Genomic DNA, 19,547 nt, shown 5'->3' with positions numbered 1-19,547 from the left:
CAAACACCACCCAGGTGTTGAAATGTATCTACAGTATCCCTGCTGTGTCTAGTCTTGACCTTGATGAATCCAACTCGGGAAAAGAGATGGAAATCAACTGCTGATCCCTAAATCAATTAAGCAGAAATACCATCTCCCCTCATTTTTGATGTGTGTGGAAGTGTTGGTTTGCCCCAAATACAGAAGAGACACCCAGAACCTTATCATTCCTTCATCCTTCCTTCCTTCCTTCTTGGTCATCCAAGTCCGTGGTACATGGTTAGGGCAATTACATAAATTTTCAGTTTTAATTCCCTTTCTCTCTTAATGAGAGTTTATCAGCATACCTACAGACATTTTCTAAGAGCAAGGCTCTACTAGGATTAAACTTGTGACGAATTTTGTACTTGCCTTAGAAGCTCCACCTTCTTTCTCAAAGGAGCCACTGAATAGAGTCTGTCTTGAATAACAAATGAACCCCAAAGTGTTAGACTCTGTTAAAGTCACTTTGACCCCTCTTATAGCCTGCACATGGGCCTTGAGGATTATAAACATTAAGTACCTACATGATCAAAATTCCAAGACATCTATAAATGATTTGGCTAATCCTCATACTGTGCTTCTGGTTAATGTCATTATTTAAAACTTATGATTCAGACTGGCAGTAGTTAATAAGTATAATGAGTAGAATCTTTGAATCTTTTATTTGGGGTAAACTGCATTGCTATTCAAAGAGCAGCAAAAACTTAACCAATCATAACCAAAATTAACTATGTTTCTTCCCTCCCCTCTGCCCTATTCCCTAAGGTTAAAATTTTAACTTGGTATAAAAATTGAATTTTAACTTTATGTTCTCCATGTCATAATTAAAACATGAGTAGTCAAATGAAACTGCCATTGCATGTCTTATTTCATGTTACCATCATATCATTTAATCAGATTGGAAGGTAGCTGGTTTCCCTATATATTAAAGGGACAAAATTTATAACTCAGGGGTATCAGACAGAAAGTTACCTGCTGCAAGTGGGAGAACAAAGTCATGTTTCAGGAGTCATCATGACCTTGCAGTGATCTGATATGGGAACTGAAGCCATGGAGTTCTTTCTTCAATCAATCTCAACGAAAATCTGCACCACACACACACACACACACACACACGAACTACATATAGAAAACAAACTTCTGCCTGCCAGAGGGAAAGGTGGGGGGTAGGGAAGAATAAATTAGGAGTTTGGGATTAACATATACACAAACTACCATAGATAAAAGAGATAAACAACAAGGATCTACTGTATGGCACAGGAAACTCTACTCAGTATTCTGTAATAACCTATATGGAAAAGAACCTGAAAAAGGATGGATATATGTATAACTGAATCACTTTGCTGTATGCTGCTGCTGCTGCTAAGTCACTTCAGTCGTGTCCGACTCTGTGCAACCCCAGAGATGGCAGCCCACCAGGCTCCCCGTCCCTGGGATTCTCCAGGCAAGAACACTGGAGTGGGTTGCCATTTCCTTCTCCAATGTATGAAAGTGAAAACTGAAAGTGAAGTCACTCCGTCATGTCCGACCCTCAGCAACCCCATGGACTGCGGCCCACCAGGCTCCTCCATCCATGGGATTTTCCAGGCAAGAGTACTGGAGCGGGGTGCCACTTGCTGTATACTTGAAACTAAAACAACATTGTAAATCAACTATACTCCAATATAAAATAAAATTTTTTCAAAAACTACATGCATAAATCAGATTTTTATTTTTAATTCCTTTATGTCAATTTGTCTGTCCTTATGGTATATGAGGCCTTAACATTGTCTCTGTGTGTCTCTCTTAGAAGAAAAAGGGAAGTTAAAAGGCAGCATTTCCAATCAAGTATCAAGCTCTGAAGGTGGCTTATTTCTTCCCAAGCCTGGCACAGCAGCCCTGCCACCTGCAGCAGCCACTTCTCCCTCCAAGAGCACGAATGGAGCGCCTGGTACTGTTTCAGAATCAGAAGAAGAAAAAGCCAAAAAACTGCTTTATTGTTCACTATGCAAAGTGGCTGTGAACTCCCTGTCACAGCTAGAGGCACACAACACAGGTTAGCAGCTACTGTTTGAATTTAAATAATGTTCATAACAAGATCCAGCTTTTCCCATCAGAATACCTTATCCTTTGTTGTTCAGACATTAGGTTTGTTCGGTCTTCTCTACTTTGTGATTTTAAGAAAGTATGGTATAACAACTTTAGAAACAGCAAGGCAGAAGCAGCTTGGAGATAAAATTTGTTCTCTTCTTTATTTTCTCAAAAGCATCTAGTACTTCCCCAAACTCATTATGATGAAATGACAGAAATGAAGACAAATCTCTCTCTATGCACAAGGTTCACTGCAACACACTCCTAAGAGAAAAAAAATGGAAGCAACCTAAAAGTCCCTCAGCAGGGAAATGTTGAACGAATTATAGTAACCCAGGATGATAGAATATATCACTCAGCCATTACAGTAAAATTACAAGAAAATATGATTTGATGTGTGAAATTTTCAGGATATTTAATTTGCATGATCCCAATTTTGAAAACATATTTTTTTAGTATACTAAGAAAAGAAACTGAAAAGAAATACACTAAAATTATAACAGTGGTTATCTCTGGGTGGTGAAAATAGAGGTAATGTTTATTTTCTTATGCTTCTCTATATTTTCATATTCTCTTTATTATATACTCATGGTTTCCTTTTTTTTTTTCAATGAAAATATGTTAAATCTATGTGAATGCCAAGTCGCTTCAGCTGTGTCCAACTCTTTGCGACTGTGGGGACCTAGCCCATGAGGCTTCTCTGTCCATGGGATTCTCCAGGCAAGAATCCTCGAATGGGTTGCCATGCCCTCCTCCAGGGGATCTTCCCAACCCAGGGATGGAACCTGAGTCTCCTGCAGCTCCTGCATTGGCAGGCAGTTTCTTTACCACTAGCGCCACCTGGGAAGCACCAGATTAGCATTAAAAAAGTCATTTCAAAAAGTTTTGGGAAATGCAACCTAAAGATAAACTTTTCAAGAGCTTCATATAGTTCTTAAATAGCTATTTACTATATGTTTCTTTCTGTCTTAGGATCAAAACACAAGACTATGGTTGAAGCTCGTAATGGAGCTGGTCCAATTAAGTCCTATCCAAGACCTGGATCAAGATTAAAGATGCAGAATGGCAGTAAGGGGTCAGGACTACAGAACAAGACATTTCATTGTGAAATCTGTGATGTTCACGTTAATTCAGAAATTCAACTCAAACAGGTAACGTACCCTGAATTAGTAGTCACTGTTGCTTGGGTATCCTTTTGACTGTATCCCTGGTCTATATTAATGGTTCTCACTGTGCTCACAGTTAAATTTCCTGACCTTATAGGATGCCTATGATATACAACATGGAAGTGCTATGTGGAAGAAAAAGTTAGTACTAAATATCTGTGCCTACTAATACTACAGGCTTCCCTGTGGCTCAGATGGTAAAGAATCTGTCTGCAATGAGGGGGACCTGAGTTTGATCTCTCTGTTGGGAAGATCCCCTGGAGGAGGGCATGGCAACCCATTCCAGCATTCTTGCCAGGAGAATCCTCTGGACAGAGGAGCCTGGTGGGTTACAGTCCATGGGGTCACAAAGAGTCGGACATGACTGAGCAACTAATGCTTTACTTTTCACTTACTATTACCACATGTCAGATTCCAGGCTTGGTGTTAGAGACCAAGGAGCACCGCGGTCACTTGGAGCTTACAGCTGAACAGGGACTTCTAAGATAGGAGAGGTTCAGTCTGTCTTCCAAGGACCCAAAGTCTGCTTAGGGAGACAGATTCATCAGTCACTGTGGTGCATGCATGCCTGTTCAGTCCCATCCGACTCTTTGCTACCCTTTGGACTGTATCCCGCCAGGCTCCTCTGTCCATGGGATTCTCCAGGCAAGAACACTGAAGTGGGTTGCCATGTCCTCCTCCAGGGGATCTTCCCAACCCAGGGATCAAACCTGTGTCTCTTACATCACCTACATTGGCAGGCATATTCTTTACCACTAGTGCCATCTGGGAAACCCCTAGTCACAGTGTTAATACCAGGCAAAGTTCAAGGAGTGCCACAGAGAAAGGGAAGGGAGAGAGGTGTTGCAGTATAATGCGGAGCAAATCTTAATTCAGAGAGTGTGGTGATCTTACCCACACCACCACAGAACCAGGGACCTGGAACTGGGAGTGGAGGAACCAGCTCTTCACCTGGTCTCAGTATGTCCTATTTCCAGGAACCAGACATATTTTTCTGTCTAAGAAATACATTTTACATAGCATAAGACTCACACATCCATTCAGCTAACGCATCAAACTTTTTTCAGCACATTTCTAGCCGAAGGCATAAGGATCGAGTTGCTGGGAAGCCATTAAAGCCGAAATACAGCCCTTATAACAAACTCCAGCGGAGCCCAAGCATTTTAGCAGTAAGTTCACCTTGCCTGCTCACCTGTCTTGTGGGGCCGCCTTGCTGGCTGGGGCAGAGACTGTGGGTAAGGAGGGTCTAGGGACTAATTGGTTCTGAAAGCATTTTGACTTTAAATAGCCCTCATAGAGAGGAAATTTAGAAGGAACTCAGTCCCTTCTATAGGACACCTTGAAGATAGATTGTTTAGAAGAAAGAAACTGAACCTCTGTAAGGGCCAGTACCTTACTGTTCACAGGACCTTTTCTGAAGATTCCCTTCGTTAGCATATAAAGAAAAGTCAAGTCTTGGGAAGAAGGGCAGTGATGCCGGAGGAATCTTGGAGCATTTTAGGGAAAAGGGACTGCTTTCCAAAAACGAAGTGCATCTATTTAATATCCTCCTCCTTTCTGGGGTGTTTTTCTCTTTTTCCAGAAAGCACATGGGTTGTGTATATTCCTCTCTCTTTCCCTGTCTAGCAGGCATGTTGAGAGTCAGCCTGTCTTACCTGCTCTCAGTATGTGCTATTTTTAGTTTCTTTGCAAAAATATCAATGGGTTCCACCAATAGATGTCATATAAATACCCAGATGGAAGGATTTCCTAGTCTCCCTGGGACTTAGCCCAATGTGGTGGTCTGTCTGAGGCTGAAAGCTGGGATTGGCCAGCTGGAGGTGATACTGACATTACCCCCAGCTTTTCCAAAGCTCCATGGATGCTGCAAGCAGGTGTTACGAGCATTAAGCAAATCCAGCTTGCAAAGCTCCTCCTGATTGCAAAAGAGAGGGATTAAGGATTGATTTCTTACTTCACAGCAAGAGTCCACCTGGGATTCCTTTTAAATAGAGATAGTTTCTAGCCCACTTACAATCATTACCAATGACAACTCTGAGTTAGCTGCAGATTTTCAGGGAATAGTTTTTAAGTAGCCAGAGAGGCATAAACTGACTATATCTTCTTGACTCCTCATGGGTCCCCAGTGTCCCAAACTCCAGTTACCTCAACCCAGTGCAGCTTTTTTAATGTGAGGTGAAGGGTAAGGCACATTCTCTTAAAAGCCTCATTGTGGCTTAAGATAAGCCAGAATTTTGAATGGAGCTCCTCCACACTCTACACAGGAAACCTTCTGGGTATATTTGGTTTTTCCTTGTGAGCAGCAGCATAAAATAGCTTCAGTATCTATTCATAGAGGCTTTCCCCCGAACCTAGTGCCCAGGGGCAAGGACCACCAGACAAGAGTTGAAATGGAAACAAATTATAGTTAAGGTATGCCAAGAGACTTTGAAACCAGCTTTGTGAAAATAATCTAGACAGGTCAAGATTTTTAAATTTTGACTTCTGAATGTTGGTTTTTACTTATGAAAATATATCAGCGCTGCCACCATTCAAAACTCTCTCCCCACCCCACTCCTGGTTTTCTCCCTCTCCTAGGCAAAACTTGCATTCCAGAAGGATATGATGAAGCCCCTGGCCCCGGCCTTCCTGTCCTCGCCCCTGGCGGCGGCGGCGGCCGTGTCCTCTGCGCTGTCTCTGCCGCCCCGGCCGTCGGCCTCGCTCTTCCAGGCTGCAGCCATCCCTCCCGCTCTGCTGAGGCCGGGCCACGGCCCCATCCGCGCGACCCCCGCCTCCATCCTCTTTGCCCCGTACTGATGTTCCGCAAGCCCCCAGACGGTTGAGGCAGTAGGGAAGTAGAGCAGGAAAGCCAAAAAAGGATTCAGCAATTCGAGCATTTTGAGTTGCAGTGCCGCACCCAGCTGCAGAATGCAGCATCTGACTCCAAAGAGAAAGTCACTGAGATTCAAAAGTGTTTTTTGGGGGGGCGCTCCTGTAATTTCGGAATCTGAGCAGCACAAGCTTTGTCTCTCTCTTTCCTCCCCTTGCCCTAACCCATTCAATTTGTGTATTTGAAATACTGAGTTTCTTGCAAATGTGTTTGTCAGAAAAAAATATATATGTGCGTATATATCATTCTCTGACAATTTTTCCATGGGTGTGATCTGGCTTAGAAACAATATGGAATATTTTCCTGACAGACTTGAAAACTAGGGTCTTCCTCACACGTCTGTAAATAATCCTGGAATCCAACTGGGCACATTCTAGTGTGGAACAAAACTAGATGAACACAAGTGCTTGCTTGTGGATACCATCTTACCAACGGATCACCGCGTTTTCCTTCTGGTGTACTCTTGTTGACAGGGATCGTGTACTGTTTTAGACCCAAGTGCTGTTGTATCCTGTGTAGTACTAGATCTGTATTTCTTGTCTGAATTAACACTTTTAGTTGCTGTGTAAATGTTAGGAGGCAAAGTAGCTTTGAATTTTCTCTTTGAGAGAACAAAAGATAATGTATTTTCTTTGTTTTACATTTTATTTGGTGATATTTAAACAAAATAGAAAGCCATATAACATAGCTCTGATTACTACCTGTCCGCTATTTTTGTTTAACTTATTTTGGAGCTTCCTCACCAGTTTTGAGTTGCTAAGCAAATGTATACAAACAGAAAAAGAGCTTCCTAAATTGCACATTTTTGCACCTCTCGTGCACTCTGCAAGAAGACAATAAATCTATGTATTTCTATGTCATTATCTTCATTTTTAACCTGTTTTCATTTGTAATGATGCTACATAATTTTGTGGCTCCCTAATGCAATAATGTACAGAAGATAAAAAAAAATTTATAATTGAACAATCTGTCTTTCTGTTCACTGAATCTGTTGCAGGTTATGCTCCCATGCCCCCGTTTCTAAGCTGATATCAACAAGACTGGAATGTTTGTGATATCAGGGGCAAGAGGTATAAGACAGCAAAATAAAATGAACTCTTTTAGAGCATCTATATCTGCAATCTGTAAATGGTAAAATGTCTGTGTATTTTTTTAAATGTACCTTTTCAATAAAAGTACAAAAAATAAAATCTGTTTATTTTCAAAGTTATTTTCTCCTGAGACACCTCCAATTTGAACTCATCTGATGAAGGATTTTCAGTAGGTGTAAAGATTGCTTCTAACGTATTTAGCATTTTCACTTCTTATTTTCAGCATATTTATTTGTCATGTTTATTCATTACTGTTCACAGCATCTGCATGAAGTGAGACTTTACTGCTGTTTTCCCTCTGAATCTCTAAGAAGTTGGACCAAAGTTGTAAGTGTGACCCAAAATCACAGTAGCAGCCTGCCAAAAATGTTGACATAGTTTTTAAACATTCCCTGAGTCTTCTAAATCCCAAACTCATCTTTTATTCAAGTCCAACACAATAATGATCTCCTTTTAGAGGAACTGATTCCACTCTCCCCTTTGACCTTCTCTAATCAGCCAACCCCTCTTTTCTTCCACTTCATTCCGTTTTTAAGTGTAAAGAGCAATACATCCTGGTTTTTTCTGGTTATCTGCTTAATGAGCTGCTCTAATACATAGTAGCTTAAGATAAAACCATTTTATCGTATCACAGTCTCGGGGGCCAGTAATTCTATCAAGGCTCGGCTGGGCTGTTCTGTTCCTGAGTCCTCAATAAAAGATCCCTGGGTAGTATTTGGCTGGTAGGAGGCCAAAACAGCTTTGCTTGTATGTCTGCCTAGATGGAGGGACTGGGAAGCTAGACTCTACTGGAACAGTTCAAGGACCTTTGGGTGGTCTTCCCAGCTAAGTGGTCTCAGGTAGTTATCTAGTAATTCAGGGCTCCCAGAGAGAGCATTTGAAGAAGTTCTAGGTGGAAGTCAAAAGGCTTCTTATAAAATTGTCTCAAAACTCCCAGCATGTCACTTATGCTGCATTCTATTGATCAAGCAAGTCCCTGAGATCAATCTAGATTCAAAGAGAAGGAGATTATTCACTTTGAGAAAAGAATTTTTGGCCATCTTTAATCTACTAATCTGTTATAGAATTTTGAGGGAAGTGGTAGTAGCATGGTGATCCAACCAGTCCCTCCTAAAGGAAATCAGTCCTGGGTGTTCATTGGAAGGACTGATGTTGAAGCTGAAACTCCAATACTTTGGCCACCTGACGCGAAGAGCTGACTCATTTGAAAAGACCCTGATGTTGGGAAAGATTGAAGGCAGGAGGAGAAGGGGACGACAGAGGATGCGATGGTTAGATGGCGTCACCGACTCAATGGACATGAATTTGGGTAAACTCAGGGAGTTGGTGATGGACAGGGAGGCCTGGCATGCTGCAGTTCATGGGGTCACAAAGAGTCGGACACAACTGAGTGACTGAACTGAACTGAACTGGTAGTAGCTTTATAGCTATTGTGCTCAGTCATGTCCAACTCTCTGTGGCCCCATGGACTGTAGCCCGCCAGGCTCCTCTGTCCATGAAATTTTCCAGGCAAGAGTACTGGAATGGGTTGCCACTTCCTACCAAGGGATCTTCCCAACCCAGGGATTGAAACCTCATCTCTTGTGCCTTCTGTATTGGTGGATTCTTTACCACTAATGCCACGTTGTGGCTATTATAGATTCTGTTTTCCTCCATCTTAAGTCCAGATTATATCAGTTTTTTAAGTTGAGAAAAACAGGGGTTGAAGTAGGAGCTAAATTCTCATTTCTAAGATATTAAGGCCAGTGGATGACTGTGCAGCTCTGAAATGTGGCAACAGACTTCCTCTATCAAAGAGTTACTCCACTGTTTGAAAATTGACTTATAATCAGGTCAGTGTTAATGTCTATTAAGATTCCAGTTTTACACTCACAATTTGAAAGTGAAAATGAAAGTCGCTCAGTTGTGTCGGACTCTTTACTATTACATGGACTATACAGTCCCTGGAATTCTCCAGTCCAGAATACTGGAGTGGGTAGCCTTTCCCTTCTCCAGGCGATCTATCCAACCCAGGGATCAAACCCAGGTCTCCGGCATTGCAGGCAGATTCTTTACCCGCTGAGCCACAAGGGAAGCCTATTTTCAATATGACTCTTTCGAATTCTCACCACTGGTTGGACCCTCAGACATATTTTGAAGAAACTGTGTTTTAGTTCAACTCTAGAGAAGCTTTTTTTTTTTAATAGACACCATTGACAATTACATTTCATTTCTCTTGTATCATTCTAAATCTCACTAAATTTTACCAATCCTCAAAAAATTTTAAGTATCTACATACAAATAGACCTAGGAATTTACTGATTATTATAGAGTCTAAGTTTTAAAACATCACCTCAGGGAGGAAGTATGAAAGCATAATAATTAATTTAAATGCAAAAGAAGCCAAGGATAGCTTCAAGCAATGATTTATAAAACACTATCAAGCAGATATATCTTATCATCCACCCTGATTCTGAGGTGGCAGAATGGATCAATCCTGAGGGGTACCCCTTCCTATGCCATTTCTAGTGGGAAAAGACTACTATTCTACCCCCTACTTATTCAGAAAGTCAAAAAATGTGCTGCTTACTCTGACATGGTCCACCTCTGGTCTCTATAGAATCTAAAAACTGGTCTCACATAGGATTGCCAGATAAAATATAAAAATACCTCATTAAATTTTCAGATACGTAATGAATAATTTTTAGCATAAATTTTTATAATTTGTATTATGACATTACACATAGACTAGTATGTTCCATAAATAAGTATCTGGAACATATGTATACCAAACAATATTTGTTGTCTATCTGAAATTCATATTTAAGTGGACAGCTTGTATTTTTATTTGCTAAATCTGGCAACACTTGTCTCAGGAGTATTCCTCTTCTTCTCAAGTACCATAATCGTTCAGGAGAGAAGTGACCTCCTGGGTGTTAAAAGCTAAATGGTGAGATTCTTAAAGGCACACTGTGAAACACAGTCACAAATAGACAGAGGAAGGAACTTGCGGTAAGTAAATGTCAATGATATATTGACATTGATAGGACCAGGACAGGGAAATATGTAGCTGCAGATGCCTCTAACTTAAAGCTGTTTTGATACCTGTTTAACAAAATTAAAGTATTATGACAGCAAAAAAAAAAATCCTTTTATATTATGCACAAAACATATCACCCTTGAGTTGTTCCTTCTCTGCCCTAAAAGAATTCTTATTTTCTGGAGCAGAAATGGTTGTGGTTGTGTAAATTTTTCTCTCAGAAAGTGCTTTAAGGCAAATTACACTACAGTTAATGTAGCTGAGACAGAGAACCAAGGGATTCCCATTGGGGCAGGGGGGGAAGGAGAAAGAACTGATAGAACATCAGGTAAAAATCCTGTTGTGCTGTCTCCTTTTGGGAGTCTAAATAGATTAACTGAGGAGAATGAGTTTGGGGGGGTGTTTTGAGGAATGGGTGCCCACTGCCTGAGCTGCCGTCAGAGAGAGGGATCATGGCAAGAGGGGGACGATGAGCAGGAACTCCTTGATAGATAGGTCAGCAGCAAGACATACACATTTGGGACTTCCTGGTGGTCCGGTAGTTGAGACTTTCTGAGCTTCCAAAGCAGGGACATGGATTCGATCCCTGGTTGGGGAACTAGGATCTTGCATGGCGCATGGCATGCCCCCAAAACAAACAACCAAAAAAACTCACATAAAAATATACCCCCTTGATAAGCACATGCATCTTCAGGTAACAGGCAGAAGAATTTCATTTCACCTCTCTAGGTCTGCTGTGTGGATTCTGGTCTCTGCTGATAGTTTTATTTCTACCAGATATTTGTTTCTTTAATCTGTTGGCCCTCAATTAATATTACAGGTGACATGACCTCTATGAGAAAATGCCAGTTTCTGGTACTGTGGTGGGTTGAGGAGAAAATGAGTATTGCAAGAGAAGAGTCCACAGGGGATGCTCATCTTTGCCTCCTTCCTTCCTCCAGGTAATTAGCTCCCCAGGAGAATTCATCAGGGATATGAGGCAGGTTTTCAGCAACTATGAAAAGGGACTGTCAGGAACTGCCCTGATTTCTTTGGCTAAAATTTCTAAAGCCAGAATGAAAATATAATGTGTTCTTCTACTCCTCACTAAATGCTCAGACTATATCAAACCTCAGGTTGTCAGATCAATCCCTCTGTGGATGCAATGAAAATATCTTTGTGTCACATTATTCATTTTAAAGAAGTCACTTATCTACAGATGATTGGACAAGCTTGTCATTAAACACCTGTTTTTCATTTTTATTATAGTAGAAAAGTAAAGTTAGACTAGAGGAGAATTAAAAAGAATAGTACATATTCTGTACTCGAAAGACCTGAACTGAAGCTCTGGTCATTTCATACGCTCGTTAGTTCTATGACCTTATGTCAGAAAATGATCTTATGTAAGTTCCCAACACCTCAGTATTCCACATATATAAAACAGACACAATGATACCCAACTCACAGGGTAATTCTGAGAAGCAAATAAAATTAAACATGTAAAAATGTTTCTGTAAATTACAGTTTGCTAAACAAGGTTTCACAGTAAGTAGATAAATGAAATTAATTTTTCATTTTAAATTTCTAAATTTTAAGATTTTCTCAAATTAGCCAATTTTTGAGTTTTTAGTGTTAACCTAGACTCAGAGGAAAATACATCTGTAATGGAGAATAGCAAATCCATTCATTGTAAGTTGATGCTTTTATTCACAAGAATATAATGCAAATAGAAATAGTACTAAAATAATAGAGCCAAAATAAATGCAAAGTGTTTATATATCACAGAGTTGTTTGAAGTTTATAAATCTTATATTCCGTATAACAAAAACAGAATTTCAGGTTGTAGAAAATCAAAATCTTCTTTGTGTTATTAAAAAATTACTACTGTTACAAAAATAAGTTCCTTTCTGATATAGAAAATTAAAAGACACTATAAGGAGGATTTAAACATGCAAGACAAATTAAGAAAATATTTATAATAAGTGTGACATATAATTTCATACCTTTATTATACAGAGAGGTCATAAAATGAAGTGAGGAAACTCTTTCAGAGAAGAAAGATGAGAAGTCCAATAGCAAAACAGGCAACAAGGCAACCCAGAAAAGGCAAAATATATACCAATGCTTATTAAATATGAAGAGATGTTTATCATCATTAAAAAATACAAATTACATCAAAATTTTTTTGATCTAGCATATTGACAAATTATAAATTCTCTAAACCTTATGTCAGTGAGAGTGGGGAAACAGATACATTCGTGCACTGTTTGTATTAATAAATATTGCTTTGACTTTTCTGGAATTATATGTATCATTATGTCAATTACCCATAATCTTGGGGCCAGGAATTCCATATCCAAGGCTCTATTGTAGGACATTAACCCTGTAAATTTAAGAAGATTTGTGTCTACAGTGTTTCTTAATTGTTTGTTTATCAAGAGAAACTATTCCTTAGCCCAGATATTCATAGTTTCATAGTTCAGGAACATGGGTAAGTTACAAACTTCAGTGAAACTCAACTCAAGGAAATTCTTTACATTCCAAAAACACTTTGCACTCTGAAAGATACCAGCCTTCTTCATCTCCTCAAAATATCTGCCTCAGTAATTTCACTCAGATGAAAAATAATGGGATAATGATAGTTTAAGTCTGGTTCAACACAAATTTACAACCTTATTTATCAAGGCTGAAAGTAGAAGACTATTAAAAATAGCTGAAGAGATAGCATGTGTCATAGTGCTTAATGTTACTGTAACTGCTGGTTAAGGCTTACATCTAAATCTGATGCAGAGTTCTTTTTTTTTTTTTTTTTGTATAGGCATTTCCATTTACTCTGTGCCTTTTTTGTAACTTAGCCTTTCTGAGACTCGGTTTGCTAATCTGATGCAGAGTTCTTAATAGCATTGAAATTATTTTTTCAGCTACCTGATATATAGAGATTGGTGCTATGAGTCTGGAAGTACGTTTCAAAATAGCGGAAAAAAGTTCATTTATAGAGACGAGTAAATAAATTACGGAATTACAGAGTGGGAAACCACATAATGACATAATCCTATAATTATGAAAAGATGTTGATGATATGTGTCCTAATGGGGGAAATAAAAGGTTAGAACAACATGTTGAGTTTGATCACATTTGCATTAAAGTTTAAACTATCTGTTCATTTGTATATATACTTGGAGAAATGTCTGATAAAAGAGTTATACAGACTGATAGACGTTACCCCTGAGTTGTAGATTTTCATGTGAATTTATATTTTATTCATAAGTTTTGGTAAATTTTTGCATTTTTTTTTACAAGGAACACATGTTGTTATTTCAGGATCATGTAAATATAATCAGTTACCCTGTTACAACCAAAATAGACCTCCACTATATAATGACAGAGGGACAATTTTAAAAGACCCCAAGAAATTATAATTGGAGAATAAATGCATAATAAATGTCAAATAAAAATAATGATAAAAAGCAAAAAAGGAGTTTTACCATTCAGATTTCTTTTCTGCCTTGAGAAAGACTATTTTGCTGACATATTGAGAAATTGTAATAAGATTACTTTAAAAAAGGAAACACCTAATAATTTAAATAATGTAAATAGCCTCTTCAGATCTATGATTCTCAATGCCTCTCATATAGATTCTTCTCATCTATCTCATGTTCTAAGTTCTGTTGTTCAACCAATTCTGTCTTTTATTACTAAACACCAATTCTATGGCAATTGCATAAATAACGCCTAGATTCATGGCACCCCACTCCAGTACTCTTGCCTGGAAAATCCCATGGACGGAGGAGCCTGGTGGGCTGCAGTCCATGGGGTCGCTAAGAGGCAGACACAACTGAGTGACTTCACTTTCACTTTTCACTTTCATGCATTGGAGAAGGAAATGGCAACCCACTCCAGTGTTCTTGCCTAGAGGATCCCAGGGATGGCGGGGCCTGGTGGGCTGCTGTCTATGGGGTCACACAGAGTCGGACACGACTGAAGCGACTTAGCAGCAGCAGCAGCAGATTCATTCAACTCCATGACATTATTATAAGATCAAAATGAATTCACCTTTCACTGTTGACTGGAAGGGCATTTTTATTATAAAATACATAATCTAGTCAATAGGCCACCAACTGAAAAAAGGCAGTCTCCTTTTCCCTTCTCTGAGATGACAGCCATTTTAGGCATATCATCTGATGTTTCATCCTCTATAATTTAGGCAGAGGGGAAGAACCAAATGCATAAAAAGCGCAAACTACGTAAGAACTAAGAGCGGAGAGCTAGTAAAATTTCCTTGAAGAGCAGCTGACAGCATTTAACCTACAGAACCCAGAAGTTTCAAATGATAAAAGGATAATGTAACACACAAACTCTCCTTCCTGTCAGGCGGTTGGAATCCCATGCAGGCACTTCCCTTAAGAGAATTCATTATTTGGATGCCAAAACCATTTCACTTTCCACTGCACATAAACTCATGGCACATATGGGACTAAACGTTAAAATCAAAGCTTGCATGATAAATAGGAAAACCATGTAGTGAAGGAACACGTTGCACTTTGATTTCTGTCTTTCTAAGATAAAGATCAGTAGGCTTCTCTGTGTAGCTCCAGGTAACAGAAGGCTCTCCTGAGGTGCATTGTCATTACTGATAGCTCGCAGTCAAGTTCACACCTTCTTTAAAACAAAACGCTGGCTTTAATTCTCACTCACAATTCACAGTATGGCTGAGCCCATTTTAAATCAATATACTGAGCAGTTAAGCACTGAAATTGGCTTGAATACAGAACACCAAGCAAGAGTAGAAAAGTAGCACTGGTCTCAAGCCTTAGAAAGCAGTGCTTTTGTAATAGGGTAGTTGCTTTGCTTTTGTTGTTGTTCAATCACTCAGTTGTGTCCAACTCTTCGCAACCCCATGAACTGCAGCTCGCCAGGCTTCCCTGTCCTTCACCATCTCCCGGCCTTTGCTCACACCCATGTCCATTGAGTCGGTGATGTCATCCAACCATCTCATTCTTTGTCATCCCCTTCTCCTCCTACCTTCAATCTTTCCCACCATCAGGGTCTTTTCCAGTGAGTCAGCTCTTTGCATCAGGTGGCCAAAGTATTGGAGCTTCAGCATCAGTTCTTCCAATGAATATTCAGGGTTGACTTCCTTTAGGATCGACTTATTTGATCTTCTTGCAGTCCAAGGGACTCTCAAGAGTCTTTGCCAACACCACAGTTCAAAAGCATCAATTCTTCGGTACTCAGCTTTATGGTCCAATTCACATCTGTACATGACTACTGGAAAGACCATAGCTTTGACTAGACGGACCTTTGCCGGCAAAGTGATGTCTCCGCTTTTTTTAATACACTGTCTAGGTTTGTCAAACTTTTCTTCCAAAAAGCAAATGTCTTTTAATTTCATGGCCACTTTGTTTTGTCTGTAGGAAAAAAATTTGAACTGACTGCTGAGCCTTCACTGAGGTTCAAAGGACCACCTGGATCATGGATGCTCAAAGAGTAATATTAGAAGAATCACCTGGAAAGTTTGTTAAAATGCATATTCCTGGGCACCACACCCCTCCCTCTAGAGATTATTATTCCAGAGGGCAAGAGTGATGCCCAGTAATCTGCATCGTAACAGGTACCCACTCCCACCCCACCCCCAATGTAACATGGAGAAGATAGAAGACAGACAGATTCATAACACTGAAAAAAGCATTATTGGCCTCAGGATACATATATGACTCATGGATCTAGGCAGTGTTGCATATCAAGTCCAGAAAAGTGAGTGTTAGTCACTCGGTCTTGTCCAACTCTATGTGACTCCTTGGACTTCAGTCTGCCAGCCTCCTCTGTCCATGGAATTTCCCAGGCAGGAATACTGGCGTAGGTTGCTATTTCCTTCTCCAGGGGATCTTCTCAACCCAGAGTTTGAACCTGGGTCTCCTGCATCACAGGTGATTCTTTACCATCTGAGCCAGATTAAAGCAATAAATATTTCCAAAGATTACACCGAGTAGACCAGACCTGTGGCTTCCCTGGTGGCTTGGACGGTAAAGAATCTGTCTGCAATACAGGAGACCTGGATTTGATCCCTAGGTTGGGTAGATACCCTAGAGAAGGGAATGGGTTGAACATGACTAACTAACACTTCCACTTCTTTTCAGACCAGACTTCAGATTAAGACTCCAAGAGGTCCATCTTCAAACAATCAAATACTTTTAATGAAACAAAGATTTTAAATGCCCTAGGAATCAATTCACTTGTTTTTCTCCTTGCAAACAAAAAAGCAAAACAAAACAGAAGTCATCTGTAATATGGAAGAAGACCTAGCGATTCAAGACAAATAAAGGAACCAAGTTACTTCTGATTTAAGAAGAGAAATAAGAGAAAAGAGGTTTTAGGTGTTTATGGAAGATTGTTCCTAGATCTTCAGTAGCAATTCTAGAAAAGTAAGAGGATATTTTAAGGTGGCTTTTAAAGAAGTATCTTTAAAATTTATCCTTTATTGTTGTGGACTAGGAAAAACATGGCTTTAAGCAAACATAGGGGAATACTCTAGGATACATCTCAAGGAAACTCTATCCCTTGATACGAAAATTTAGCTAATATAATGCTTGACTTATAAACCAGGGGATATGATGTCCAAATAAATTTATTTTTTACGTATGCAAATCTTAGTCCCTTCAGAACCACATTTTCTTGGTTTTATTTGAACTTTTGGATAGAACCTTTTCTAAAAGTTATAATCTATTGTCCTGCCTTCTTAAACATGATATATTGTCTGTAATATTTCCTTGATGATTCAAGCTCATCATTAAAGCCATCATTTGTGGCACATATGCAGAAGATGTCATATAGTTATGGAAAGAAAAATGGACAAAAATCAGAAACTCCAAATTCCAGTCCCCAGAGCCTACCCTTACTGGCACTTTATCTTAAGCAACTTTGAGACTCAATAACTTCATCTATAAAATGAGGATGATACTACTTGCCCTGCAAATATCAAAATGTATTGTGAAGATCTGATAAAAACAATAAATAATAAATGCTCAATGAATTTTTAGCTAATATATTGTTGGCTTGATAAGCACGGCACACACCCAGGAAACAGATGAGGTAACAAAGCTCCAGAGATGAAGTAACTCACACATTCATCCCAGACAGCCTCCAAGACTGCTCACTACTTTCAGAGCTTTAGACTCCTCATCTAAATCCTGGGAACCATTTGTAGCAACGCAGGGCTTGTGAACTATTTACAGAAGTTCCTGCTGAGACATGACATCCGAGTAATAAAAATGGGGAAATGGATGGGAAAGAGCTTTCAGTTTAATCTCCTGTAGCAGTCATTTATTGTTGATATCAGACTCTGGAAAGACAGTGAAATTATAAGAACAGTTCCTGACTTTAGGTTACTTAAAATGCTGGGAAGCCTGGGGACGGAAGAGGGAGGAGTTGGTTTTGAAGACAACACTCGTGAACATTATTTCAGTGTATAATAAAAGCACATGGAAGACAATGAGCCCAGTGTGTGGGGGTGGCACATATGCAGAGTGAGTAGATGTCAAGGAAGACTTTCTGGAGAACAGGGTAGCTAAAGTAGGCAAAAGAAAAATCTTTCCAAAAAGAAGGAATGGTGTGAGCAAAGGCACAGAAGTGGGAAATACAGTGTATGGAGGGAATCATGAGCAGGTCATAGAACCTGAAAATGGGAAACATGGTCATAGTAATACTATTACTATTACTAAAAACAGGGTAATAGTCAGCTGGGAGATGAGCTGACTCAGTCAGTGGATCAGTCATGAAGAACCTCATGCAGAAGTCTCAGTGAAGTCGTGTGGCCCGTGGTATCATTCGAGGGTTTTAACTGGGAGTCATATGATCAGATTTGCATTTAGAGAGATCTTTTTGGTAGAAATATAAAGTGTGGGTTAGAGAAGGCTATGTAGACCAGAGAGACAGTTATGCGGCCACAGGATGACCTGAACTAGGGCCTCAGTAATAAAAAATTATGAAACGCTCTGGACAGCAAAAAATGCTATGTGAAAACTAAGCAGCGGCAGCTTGACACTCCTGTGTTTTAAGCAGCTCAAGATCAAGAATAATGAAGCTGCAGCCAAGGTAAATACTCCTACTCAATGAAAGTGTTCACCTTTGTCATCCCCATACATCCAGCAGGGTACCTCGTACTAGTGAATCCCAATAAACACATGAATGATGGGCACCAAGTCAGGGCTGGTCAGGGCTGCTGGGTATGTAAAGCTATTTGCCTTCATCCTAAATTGTCCCCCAACTATCATATCCTCTGAATTCCATTGTTTACTTTTGTGATGTGTCATTGTCCTTAGTCACTCCTCTAAGTTTCTGTGAATGAAGAACCAGAGAAGTAAGACCAGTAGAACTGTGTGTAAAATAAGAACAGAGCTCACCGAGCAGCCTGAAGGATGCTCCCAGGAATAAAGTGTATTAGAACCATTTTTAGTTTTTTGACATATGCTTTAGCTGCTCAACTGCAGCATTTTTTAATTTTTCTTTTTTTTTACTTTCAGATGTTCCATAGTGTTTATAAGTTGAGGTTGTCAAGAAATAACTTCTGAAACATATAAACCACTATTGCACAATAGGAATAAATAATCATCTTCATTCTACAAGCCATGAGGTGCCAGACACTAGTGCTAAGAATACTAAAATAAAGAGACTCTCACCAGGCCCTAAAGGAGCTTATTAAGCCCTTCAAGGAAAGTAAAAATTGAGTAGTAGATTCCTTTTCACATATGTCTATTTGTTTTAACTTGACTTATTTTGTTTCTGATAATGCTGAAATGAATCAGGCCGAGGATCACCTGCTATGTTATGCTATGCTAAGTCGCTTCAGTCGTGTCTGACTCTATGTGACCCCATAGACGGCAGCCCACCAGGCTCCCCCGTCCCTGGGATTTTCCAGGCAAGGAGGATCACCTGAGGAGCATTCAAAAAATAGCAAAGCCATGACCTCATGACCCGTCCCTGGGATTCTCCAGGAAAGGAGAATCACCTGAGGAGCTTTCAAAAATAGCAAAGCCTTATATCAACTGAAGCAGAATGTAGGTGATGAGCCGTGGGCATTGACAGGAAAACAAACTCTCTAGGTGACCTGAATGAGAAGCCAGGTATAGATACATTATTATTAATTACTTGTTATTATTAGATACATTAATTGATTACTAATTATTTAAAGCTAAAGAGGGACCACACCTATGACTGTGAGAGAAATTTAGTGTCCTGATCACTACTGAAGGCAAATGTATTTTGTACGTCTGAGGAGCAACAAACAAAAAAACCAGCTTTCTAAGTGGGGGATGGAAGAATATTTGGTTAAGTGA

The 19,547-nt window shown here is 39.7% G+C and overlaps 1 protein-coding gene across 3 annotated transcripts in view; it reads left to right on the top strand.

Annotated features, from left to right (window-relative positions):
- The window catches only part of ZNF385B (zinc finger protein 385B), a 159,260-nt gene extending 151,961 nt beyond the window's left edge, over positions 1-7,299 (top strand). For all 3 annotated transcript variants that reach the window (XM_070359154.1, XM_070359141.1, XM_070359146.1), the window contains 4 exons: positions 1,811-2,056; positions 3,064-3,242; positions 4,325-4,426; positions 5,835-7,299. In XM_070359154.1, coding sequence (XP_070215255.1) covers positions 1,811-2,056; positions 3,064-3,242; positions 4,325-4,426; positions 5,835-6,053 — 746 coding nt within the window. In that variant the 3' untranslated portion in view covers positions 6,054-7,299. The remainder of the gene's footprint in view (positions 1-1,810; positions 2,057-3,063; positions 3,243-4,324; positions 4,427-5,834) is intronic.
- Positions 7,300-19,547: the final 12,248 nt, after the last annotated feature.

The sequence above is a fragment of the Bos mutus genome, chromosome 2, assembly GCF_027580195.1.
Source record: "Bos mutus isolate GX-2022 chromosome 2, NWIPB_WYAK_1.1, whole genome shotgun sequence".
Taxonomy (NCBI): Eukaryota; Metazoa; Chordata; class Mammalia; order Artiodactyla; family Bovidae; genus Bos; species Bos mutus.
Note: the sequence above shows the minus strand (reverse complement) of the source record. Positions and strands in the feature narration are given on the sequence as shown.